Source organism: Arachis ipaensis, chromosome B03 (genome assembly GCF_000816755.2).
Source record: "Arachis ipaensis cultivar K30076 chromosome B03, Araip1.1, whole genome shotgun sequence".
In the NCBI taxonomy this organism is placed as follows: Eukaryota; Viridiplantae; Streptophyta; class Magnoliopsida; order Fabales; family Fabaceae; genus Arachis; species Arachis ipaensis.
Window position 1 is genome coordinate 5,314,906 of NC_029787.2, and position 11,791 is coordinate 5,326,696.

Here is an 11,791-nt window from a genome sequence, read left to right on the forward strand (position 1 = left end):
AAGTAAGTGATAAATTTGCATTAACGAAGAATCACACTAATTACAATACTAATAATAACTGTATATATAGCTATACTATTCTAACTAATTTTATACAGCTCAACAAAACTAATGATAACAGACTTCAACAAATTACCTAACTAAAGTAAGAGAGTACTAAAGGAGTACTATTTTTAACTTCCTATTAAATAATTAATCAGCAACTATTATAATCAAGTAACAATAACTAAATCCCTTTGTAATTTTTGGAATGATGACCAAAAAATCCTCTTCATACCTATGTTATCTAATTAAATCAGATTTAAGATCTGATAACTTTTTCAATAAAAAAATAGCTTTTTGTTTACGTTTTAAATATTGTTTAGATATTATTTGTTAAAAAGTTTTTATTCAATTTAATAAATAAATAATCTATTATCCTAGATATATATTTAAAAGTCCAAGAAATTGAAGACCAGCTAAGACTACTCCTCAATTTGAGGTGAAGCTGTAAAGGATTTCTATATGAAAAAAAAAATTCAGAAATTAATTATTAATTACAGTAAAACAGACAATTAAACATCTACGTTGGCACAATGGCACTTACTTTAGTTTTGAGGGAAATATTCCAAATTCAATTAACTAATAACTTTCTTTGACTTGGAAATTGCTATAGTACTATTATTTAATTCCAATTCAATTGTTACTAATAACTACCGTCCTCTTCTAACTCCACTCTTCTACCCTTTTCAACTTCTATCTGTAATTTATTTTATTAAAATAATAATGTGATCTATGTAATTGAAGAAATTAATTATAATTATAGTGAATTAATCAATTAAATATGATGGCATTATTCAATAAAAAAAATAAAATTAGTAAAAATTTTAAATAATAAAAAACAAAAGATATCTCTCTCCTCTCTCTTCAAAATTGAAATATAGAAATTACGAATTTTTAAAAGAGAGATATGACAAAAAAAATTTCTAAAAAATAACAAGTTTTGATTTTTCCTGTGCCATGAACAAAAAAATGAAAAAAAAAAAGAAAAAAAAACATCTAAAAAAATTGAGAAGCTATCCAATAGCTCAGTTAATTAGAATATTGTATATACAAATGTCATCACATCAAGATTATTGGGAGTAGTAGAAGCGAAAAAGTGAAAAGAAAGAAGAAAGAAAAGAAAAAAACATCTAAAAATATTAAAAGACTGCTCAATAATTCAATTGATTAAAACGGTGTATATCCAACTGCCCATCACACAAAAGTCATTGAGAGCAGTGAAAGCGACAGAGTTGGGGGCGGATTCTATGTGCCGAAATTCTTTGGCACACCAGTGCACATAGTACTTATGTTCGGCTGACCGGTGCGCCATTTAATGTTGGCCGTCGGATCTCTCTATTTTTTCAATTCAATGGTAGAGATCACCCTTTCTCTTCCCTCCTTTGATTGGTTAGTGGGCATCATGTGTCAGAGGGGTTAATTTACAAAATTCACTTTGTAGCTGGTTATTTTTGTTACATCCGAAAATTATTTGGGTTTATGTAGAATTAGTTTACCATGTTTTAAGAACTAAATTAATGGCAGTTAGTGATTCTGTATTAAGTTAATGATTGGATCCGATTCGAAGATGGTAGTGGTCGTAAAAGTCCCACCACTCTCCGGTAAAGACGATTCGACACGGGTGCTCCTCCTCGACGCCACAAGAGATTAAACGTAGAAGTTAACGTTTTCTCCCGTAGAATCACATTGCAAAGTTGCCCACCGTTCGGCGGAGACAGAAGAGGTAGCTCATAGGGCTCATCGTTTCTCAATATGGGCATGGGACCACCAATCCCGCCTTAGTGAAAGCTCGGGATGATAATGGGGCTAGCAACCGGTCCTCCAAGAAGCTATACCTCTTGGGCGCCTTCTTTCCCTCATGGCCAAGTCATACTCTGAATGGCGCATCTGTCGCGACTCGTTGGTTCGGAGGATGAAGATCTGCATAGTGTCCTTGCCGGTGCTGGATTCGATCATTATCGGATAACAATGAGTGATGTTTCGACTAGATGTATGGCTTTACCGGAGACGATCAACAAGGAAGGATCGAAGCGGCGTGGAGATGGTAGGCAGAGGATGACGAAGGAGATGAAGAAGGTTTTTCGGGTCGGCGCGGGTCGGGTTGGAACACAGTTGGTTGGACTTGGCTCAATACAGATGGGCAGGGGCGGAGCTAGATGAAATATTAGAGGGGGACAAAAAATATTTATATAATAAAATAAGACTAAAATAAAATTTTAAGGGGGGGCTAAACTGAAATTTACATATAATTTACATGTAAAAAATTAAAATTAGGGGGGCCATTGCCCCCCTTTGCTACAATGTAGCTCCGCCCCTGCAGACGGGCCTCTACGTTATAATTGTTTTCTGAAACCAATGATGGGCTCAAGTGCTGGGTTATTAATAATTTTGTTAAAATTGGATCACTGGTTTGGTATGGTCCAAAAAAAAAACTTACATGGCTGAAGAAAGAAGAGGAACACCCAATACCAAAAAAAAAAAGGTAACACAAAAACAGTTATTGCATGTATAATTAGTTGCTGAACAATCTAATATTCTATAGGATATAATAATTAAAATGCTCTGTAAAACTAACTTATTTGATTAATGTAAGGATTTGCGATATGCTGGTGCACAATATTAACAAAAACATTGAATAAGGAACATCCACATATTTTCCAATTGAACACGGGATTGCATTCGAGAAATATGATTGGTTGAGGTTGAATACCTCTCTAAGCAGAATTTGATGAGGCTTTTTAAGGAGATTTTAATATTTAATTACACTAATTGGCTTATTATAAACCAAAAAAGAAGTACTATGAAACTTGTTTAAATCAGTCCTTTCGTATTCTTTGTTCATCCAAGCATTTTAATTGGAAAATATGTCTATCCATTATAACCGAATTTGGCATAATATAACGATACGCCAAATGAAAATAATTCAGAAAGGAAAAAATCGATAAGCAGGTCTTTGAGAACGCACACGTAGATAGTTGGCAAAAGGTACTGGATCACGATTTGGAAACGGTAAATGCTAACAACGCAAGATAATTCCCTAATTATGTATCAACCGCTCAGATGACTTGTTTTATATTGGATAATTTACATCCCCCGTTTTTTGCTTGGGGCTGTGAACTATCTGATACCGTCACAGTTAATTTATACAAAATTGCCCACAAAACTGGTAACTCGGATAGGCAATGGGGAGTCACCAAAAAGCATGTTTTGCGTATGTTTATAAAATATTTATTTTAATTTAAATCAATTCAAATTATTACTAACAAGAAAGGAGATGAGAAGATGTTGATAGTTAACCGCATCTGGATTAAACGAATTTATACTGACTACGAAGCATAGAATATTAATCTTCCGAATCAATGGCAATCAAAATGGAAATAACTCAGAAATTTTGTTCTTGTCGTGTAATAGTCACTGGCGAGGAAGGATAAACCAATTAACAATTCAAGATAAACAGATTTTTAAGATCGAAGCGATGAAAGTAGATATAATAATCGCTACCGAGTTTTAATTAGCATTTCAGAAGATCAAAAGCGCGACTAAACAAACAAACCAAATAGATCATTCAGGGCTTCAGGCCTCGACAAAAACCAACACAACATAAAGATATCACACATGTGCCCCAGGTCAAATACCTCCGTCACTGTCTTCACTCTGCTCCGGTTGAACACCTGCCCGACGAAACGAAAATTTGTGCTTGACCTCCAAAACATTGACCCAGTATGCCAGGTCACGCCACTTTGAGCTTTCCATCATCATTTTGTTTGCTTTGTCATACAGTAGGCGAAAGGTTGCTTCAGACTGGGCGCAGCAACTTTTCCTCCCGGCGCTGTGTGTTCTCCTCTTCCTCCAATTGATCCTCCTTTTCCCTCAACTTGACCTTTAATGTTAACCTCTCGGCACTGACCTTCCAGAGTTCATCTGAGATCTTTTCAAGCCTAGCCTCCCAAATCTCCTATCTCCTGACAAGTGCGGCCTCAACGAGGTCACAATTCGTAGACTTTTCATCTGTACGGACGATGTCGATCAGAGAAGCGATCGGCTATTCCGTGAGGTCGTCGGGACTAAAGGCGTGGTCGGTGACGGACTCCTGCGACATTTTCTCAAAAGTATACAGTGGAGAGAGAGCAGTGGAGGGTGGCAGAAATAAGGAGGGGGATAAGGATAGAAAGAGAGGTGAGAGAAGGAGTTACGGCAGAGAAGAACTGGGAAAGAAGCGTTAGGAGGGATAGGGTTTGTCATTAACGGGCACATATACATATATAGTGTAAAGTGGGAAGCTGCTTCGAATACTTTTTTTCGTAGAAAATTAATGTACTTCGTTTATTTTGGGAAAAATAAACGATTATTTAAACTAGTTCGATGGAAGAAAAAAAAAGAAGAGATAACAATTTAATTACATATTAGCTTAAATTAACCTTTCACATTAATATAGTTTTAAATTTGTTTTTAAAATTATTTTTCAATGCTCAGCTTAAAAAATTACGTTTACGATCTCTTCGATTCCCGTGCCAAACCCACAAACGAAGCATCGGTTACAGTGGGCGTAAATGAAGGTGTATGTGGCACGGTATCTGACTTATCTGGTAAGGCGTTTGGCAGTATATAAGTTCCCTCTCTAGCATTCCTTCATCGCGTCTGGTCTTCCATACTAACGACGGTCCTCATGTAACCTTCCCCTCCCCCCCTGTCCAACAATTTTAAATTAAATAGGATGAAATTGGGTGCAACCTCCGACAAAGGCAGAAGGGAAAAGAAGGCCGGATATGGGAGAAGGAAAGGGAAAGGGGTGCCCCCCACGCGGATGTCCACTGACTCTTCTGCCTCGCGAAATATGGGTGAGAGTTGCAGCAAGGGTTGCGTCGGTCTCGATCCAGGATCTGTTTAACATGCAGGTGACCTGCAAGGTGTTTTTGGACGCAGCTCGTTCATCTGCGGTGTACAAGGTGGCCTCCATGGCGGAGCTACTCGTCTCATTCGGTTATGACAATGACGACCGTCCTGAGGATGGGTTCCTTTATAGAAGCGCATGCGCAGGAAATCCAGCCACTATATTCTATATAGGGATGAGAGAATTCTTCTAGATGGGCCGATACGTCGCTGGGATCGACACCCTGCTTGCGTCCGCCGATGCGGGCGATGTCCAAGCGCGCTACATGTGTGCGATGTTGCTACTTACTCCCGGTGTTAAGCACGAGGCAGACACTGGCATAGGGGTTGAATTGTATGCCAAAGTACTGGCTTCTGAAAAAATCAAAATGTGCAGAGAACTCTTCGGGCAGATGTTCGCAAATTCACTGATTGGGGTGAACCCGTCGGATCCAGGGAAGCCCGTCGTCTGCCGGTCAAGCGTGTGCTCGACCCGCGGGACCATGGGTGCCGCCAACGATTTGTCGAGTGTGTCGTGCGTCCACTGCCTTGCCGAGTTCGAGGTGTTGCATTTCTTTAGTCTGTTTACGTTCAAATGAAGCTTCGTTGTAACCAAAGTTGAATGTATTTTATTGCTAATGATTCGGGTGGTTGAGTTTGGTGGCTTTGTAAATTTCCGCTTTCTTGGGTCAGACAAATGACATATTCGAACCAATGCATATCACCATGTTTTAAATGCTCACACACATAACCTTCGATAGAAGCACTATTTCATAACTTCATTAGCTAATAGCCCATGCCGAATAAACAAAAAAACAAACAGACTAGAATAGTACAATATTAGTGTTGGGCCTAAACAGTACAATACTAGACCTGAACAGTACAATACTACATACATTGCCGGGGAGGGGAGGGGTCGGTTTACGGTGTCTCCATCCCGTTGTTGCACTGACCCCTAAGACCTGGGACTTTACCTGTCCAGCAAAACGTCGGCCAGCTGCCTTATGATTTCTCCCAGTTGAGTCTTGAGTTCCTGTCTCTCTCTTTCGATCTGGGATACACAGTACTCAATCGACGCAACGGCCTGTTGTAGGTCCTCAATCGATTGGCTGGCTGCAAGTGATGTAACTTTGTTAGCAACACATTGATACCGACACAAGTGACTAGACATGGGGGCATCGCAAGAACACATTTTTCGCTTACCAGATGCACCTGGTACCGCCGCGGGAGTCGTTGTCACCGTCGTATCGTGCCATCCACAGTGAACAAATTGATTGAACTCCGATGCCGGTGGGAGCTCGTTGCCCAGCCCCGAAACAGGCGAAGTCGTCATCGCCGTCGTATCGTGCCGTCCACCTTGAACGAATCGATTGAACTCCGACTCTGACGGGAGCTCGCTGTCCAGCCCCGGAACAGGTAATACAGTCACCTGGAAATAGTCGTTCAAGGCGTTCATGGCCTCTTGGTAACTCCGGTAACGAAGAAGCAGGTTCTGTGGAAAGCCATCCACCTGAGCCGATGTCGTCTCGCAGTTGGGGTATATTCCGGGTATCCTCCCTCTAAAGATGACGTACCACCCACCTTTTGTTCGCATTGCCATCCATCTGTTAGAGGAGATCTGGTAGACCTTGCAGAGGGAGAGGGGGTTAGGGTTGATGGTGGAATACAGTTTATGGGTTTTTCTCTCACCTGGAGGCTAAGAAATGGAAGAGTAAACAAATAAAGCAACTAGAATGGTGCAACAACAGTCGAGGTTTACTTGCACGCGGACCTTATGTTCAGGAGTAGGGGTGCAGGGACTCTAGGTACAAGAATAAGGGTGTACTTGCACCAGCAAATAAAAAAGTAATAACATTTGTCTTATTCACCACTATTAATTTCAATGAATTTATTATATTTTTAAAATTAATTTTGATCAAGAATTAATTCCCATTATAAATTGCAATCGAGTGAACTTTTTAATTTTAATATGGAGAGAGTGTTGGTGTATAGCAAGGTTATGGAGGGAATTGTAATATGGGTTCCCAGTTAAATACGATAAATATTTTTTTAATCAATATAATTATTATACTATCTGGACGCATCGGTAAATGAAGAAAACATCTAAGGAAACGTATGCGGTACTGAACCACAACCCCCCCAATGGCAGTATATTAAAAAGCAAAATGTCAGAAGGTTAGTTATAAATTCGTCTATCCTCTTTATAATCTCCAATAATCCCTCCACGAAGTCCTTACAAATGGTCGGAAGTTCCCAGAAGGACAGAAAGAAAGTGGACGTATCCGTTCAGCACGAATGCCTACTGAATCTTCTTCCTCACAAAATATGGTCAAGTATTGCCATGATGGTTGCATCGAATTCGATTGAGAATCTGTTCAACATGCAGGCGACGCGTAAAGTGTTCCTGGGTGCGGCGAGTTCAGACGCTGTATACAAGCATGCGACGATGCCGTATAAACCGTTAGCGTGCTTTTTACTTCACCTCGACGGGCCTGAAAGGAGATTCCTTGATCGCTACGTGGAAGTAGGAAATGTGGATGCTATACTCCGACATGGGTTCGCGGAGTATCTCCGGTTTGGCCGCCGTGACAAAGGGATGGAACTGATTGTCAGGGCCTCAACGGAGGGTAGCGTCAAAGCAGATTATCTGTGTTCCATGTTGCTAATGTTTGATCACGAAGACGAGGAAGACGTGTAAAGGGGTGTTCAAATGATGCAGGTTTACCGTATTTCTAGGCAGCTCGAGAGCTACACCAATTTCTTGAGGGACATTTACAAAGATACCACGGTGCTCTTAAAAGAAATGTATGCACGCATTTGAACGACCGTGACTGTTTACCACTCTTGCCAATCCTCCCCCGAATGTACTGTTGTGGGTTTATCTTTATGTAATCCTTCAATACAGTGGCTAGGAAATGCCGGTTTGTTATGATCCTTCATTAACCCCTTGCTAATTGCTATGCGTACTGATGGTGTATTTTATTTTATTTTATTTTATTTTTTTTGTTAAAAAACTGTCAGTTTGATTAATTAATTTATCATAATTATGTGGATGGCACAGACGACGCAATTAATGCGTATCTTGGCTATAAGCCTATAACTTAGTCCAAATAATGCTTTCTTCTTGAGTGGGATATGATCTGAACTTTGCACTATTGAAGTGACATTTGAATGGACAGAAGACTGTTTAGTCAATCAACCTTTTAAACCATCAAAAGGTTTTTTTCTGGGTCTGGGTACTAAGATCGTGACAGTGAATTTATACAAAACTGGTAAACTTGGATAGGCAATAGGGAGTGACTGAAAGGGGTCAGGTAAAAAATGGGTACGAGATAATTTTTGTATGTGCAATGATAATTGATGATGGTGTATAAAATCTGTACAAACATTGAATAATGAACATGCATCTATGTTCCAATTGAAGCACGGGATTGTATTCGTATAATATAACCGGTTGAGAGATTGAATACTTGTCCTTTAAAGAACAAAATTTGCTTTCATATTTTAAGGAGTTTTTATTATGTAATTGCACTAAATGTTTTATCATAACCTGAGAGAGAAGTAATCTGAATTTTGTTTCGATCAATGGCTTCGTATTCTTTGTTCATCCAAGCAATCTAATTTGAAAAATGTTTATTTCCTATAATTTCATATAATATTAGGATATCATAAAAATAATACTATGTCTACATTCCTTTGTTTTATTATCTAGTGTAAAATGACGGTATGTGACCTTAAATCAGAAGGAACCCGTAAACATTCGTGACAATCTAACGCGTTGCCTGTGGTAGGGATGTCCGCGGATCGGATTGGATCGGATATGGCCGAAAATTCGATCCGATCCGCACAATTTTTATCGAATCGGATCAGATATGATATCCGCGCTTTTTAGTGCCAGATTCGATCCAATCTGATCCGCAAATGTGCGAGTCGGATCGGATATCGAATATATCCACATAATTAAACCTTCTCTTTTTAATCATATTTCTATGTAAAAAAATTCAATAAAAATATTTCTTTTATACTTTTAAACTTATTTATTCCTAAAATATTTTTAATCAAACTCTTTCTAAATAACAAAAATAAAATAATACAATATATGAATAATAATTACTAACTAAAACATACAAACAAGTAAATATAACACCAAACATATATATTTATTTATTTTTAATGATTATTGTGTGGATCTGCGGATCCACGGATGTAGAGCAGATATCCGCGATCCGATCCGCAAAGGGTGCGGATCCGATCCGATCCGATCAATTTGCGAATCGGATCGTATCCGCAATTTTTGGATCAGATGCGGATATTTACCACAGATCTGCGGATACGATCCGATCCATGAATACCCCTAGCCTGTGGGGTAATACCAATCTGCAAGGAAGGATAAATCGATAAACACGTCTTTGATAACGCACACGTAAATAATTGCAGAAATTGTCCGAAATCACGATTTGGAAATGGTATTTGGCTCCATCGTAACATAAATCCCTAATTGTGTGTCAACAAGTCACATGACTTTTGAAATTAAGAATAGACAGATGAAAGTAGATATAATTATATTATCAGAGTTTAAGTTCCACTACAGAAGATCAAATGGGAGACAGAACAAACAAAGGAAATAAAAGGATCATACAGGCCTCGATGGAAAACATGATATTAAGATATCAAGCATGTGCAACATGTCAAATAACTCCGGCCCCGTCTTCATTCTGCCTGGCTGGATGACGACCCCGACGAAGCAAAAACTTTTGCTTTTCCTCCAAAACGTCGATCCTGCGTTCCAGGTCACGCCACGGTAGAGCCTCAAGCTGTTCCCGTTCACGACGCTTGGCAATTTCTGCCATCAATTCTTTTGCTTTGACATCCAACTGGTGAAGGATCACGTCATTCTTTCGTTGCGCTATTTTCAACTCCTTTTTCAGTCGTCGCCTTTCCTTCTCCTCTTCCTCTAGTTCATCCTTCTTTGCCTCGAAAACGAACTTGGTGGCCAACATCTTCACCTTCGCCTGCCTCAGTTCTACTTCGGTCGTCACAAGTCTATCCTTCAAAATCTCCTCCCTCCTGACCAAATGATGTCGATAAGTGCGTCGATCGAGAGTTCCGCGAGGTCGTCGGGACTAATGGCGTGGTCGGTGACGGATTTCTGCGATATTTTCTCAGGAGAAGAGGACGACATATGGCAGACTACGACGACCCTTAAAGCAACAATTTTTGTTCCGGCGACGACGGTTGTCCTCCGGGTGGGTCGTTCTCAGGCGATAGACGTCGAATCTTCCTTCTGAAGTTTCGAGAGTGTGAAGTGGAAGCCGTGTGCGGAGATGACTATGGCGGTGTAGTAGACGGCGGAGAGAGCAGTGGAGTGTGGCAGTAATAAGGAGAAGGAGAATGATAGACGATAGAGAGTGGAGAGAAGGAGTTACGACAACTTAGTAGTGTTTGGGGTTGTCAATAACGGGCACATGTGTATATATATATATATATATTACAAAAAAAGAGCCTCAATCAATAATGAGGGTTTATTTTTAGGAAAATAAAAGATTAATTTAAACTATTTCGATGAAAAAAAGAAAGAAGAAAAGATAACATTTACTCGGCGAGTAATTAAAGTAAACAACCACAAAAATCGAACAGTCAACATTAATTAAAACGAGTATTTCGTTTTAATAAAAAATAAAAAAATAAGAGCACAAAAAAAGGAAACGTACGAGGCACCGAACCATTTTAACAACAAAAAAAGGATATAATAAGAGCACAAAATGTTTCTTTGGTGGTCGTGTGTCGTCTTGATTTTCCAAAACCCCTGGCCCAAGTTGCTTGTAAATGGCTGGAGGTTCCATGAAGAACAGAAAGAAAAGAAACGCAGCCAAGACGATCAGAGAGAAAGGGACCGTATCCGTTGAGTACGAATGTTCGCTGAATCTTCTTCCTCACGACATATGGGTCAGGATTGCCACGAAAGTTGCGTCGTATTCGATTAAGGATCTGTTCAACATGCACGCAACTTGCAAGGTGTTTCTGGGTGCAGCGAGGTCCGACGCTGTTTACAAGGAGGCGTCAATGTTGGAGTTGCCAATTGCATCCTTTTTATACTACTATGGCCGACCTGAACACAGCTTCATAGAATGCTGCACGGAGGCAGGAAATCCAGCTGCCCTACTCCGGGTGGGGATGATTGAATTCGTCTGGATTGGTCACTGCGTCGGTGGAATGGATACTCTGACTATGGCTGCAACTGGGGGCGACCTGGAAGCCTGTTACATGTGTGCGATGCTGTTATTGTCTCATGCTAAGGAAGACGAAGAGCACATGCGAAAGGGACTTGAATTTTTTGAGATTGTACGTGATTCTGGGGCGCTCGAAAGGTGCAGAGAGGTCTTCAGGCAGGTATTCGCGGATCCGTGGGTGGAGGTTAAGCCGTTGGATCCTGTATTGTCCGAGGTTTGTCGGTCCACCAGTTGCCGCACCAGAGGCACCATGGGTGATGTGGAAGATTTGTCCCATGTCTCGTGTGTGCAGTGCCTGGCCGATTACGAGGTTCGGGTGTTCCGGGAGTTGTTTGCATTCGAATAAAAAATGTCTATTTTGGGGTTTGTGTTTCCCAAGTTTGTTGTTTATGCTTCTCGTATCTGGTATTACCGTATGAAGCATTATCTCCACTTTTGTTAAGAATTTACGCATGGTTATCCTCATATTAAATATATTTTTATTATGTTTCCGTTTTCGTGCGTGGATAGATCTTAGTTAGTTTGAATTGGTTAAGCTTGATGGTGTAAAGTGGTTTAGGGATTTTCCCTCGCCTGGATGCTCAGAACTGGAAAAGTAAATTGAAGAACTCCAACGGAATAGCAGAGGTGTACTGGCACGCGAACCCCAC

At 40.0% G+C, this 11,791-nt stretch overlaps 1 protein-coding gene across 1 annotated transcript; it reads left to right on the top strand.

Moving 5' to 3' along the window:
* On the top strand, window positions 10,738–11,487 carry LOC107632323. Its single transcript, XM_016336018.1, has one exon. The coding sequence runs from the start codon at window positions 10,738–10,740 to the stop codon at window positions 11,485–11,487; it is 750 nt and encodes a 249-aa protein (XP_016191504.1).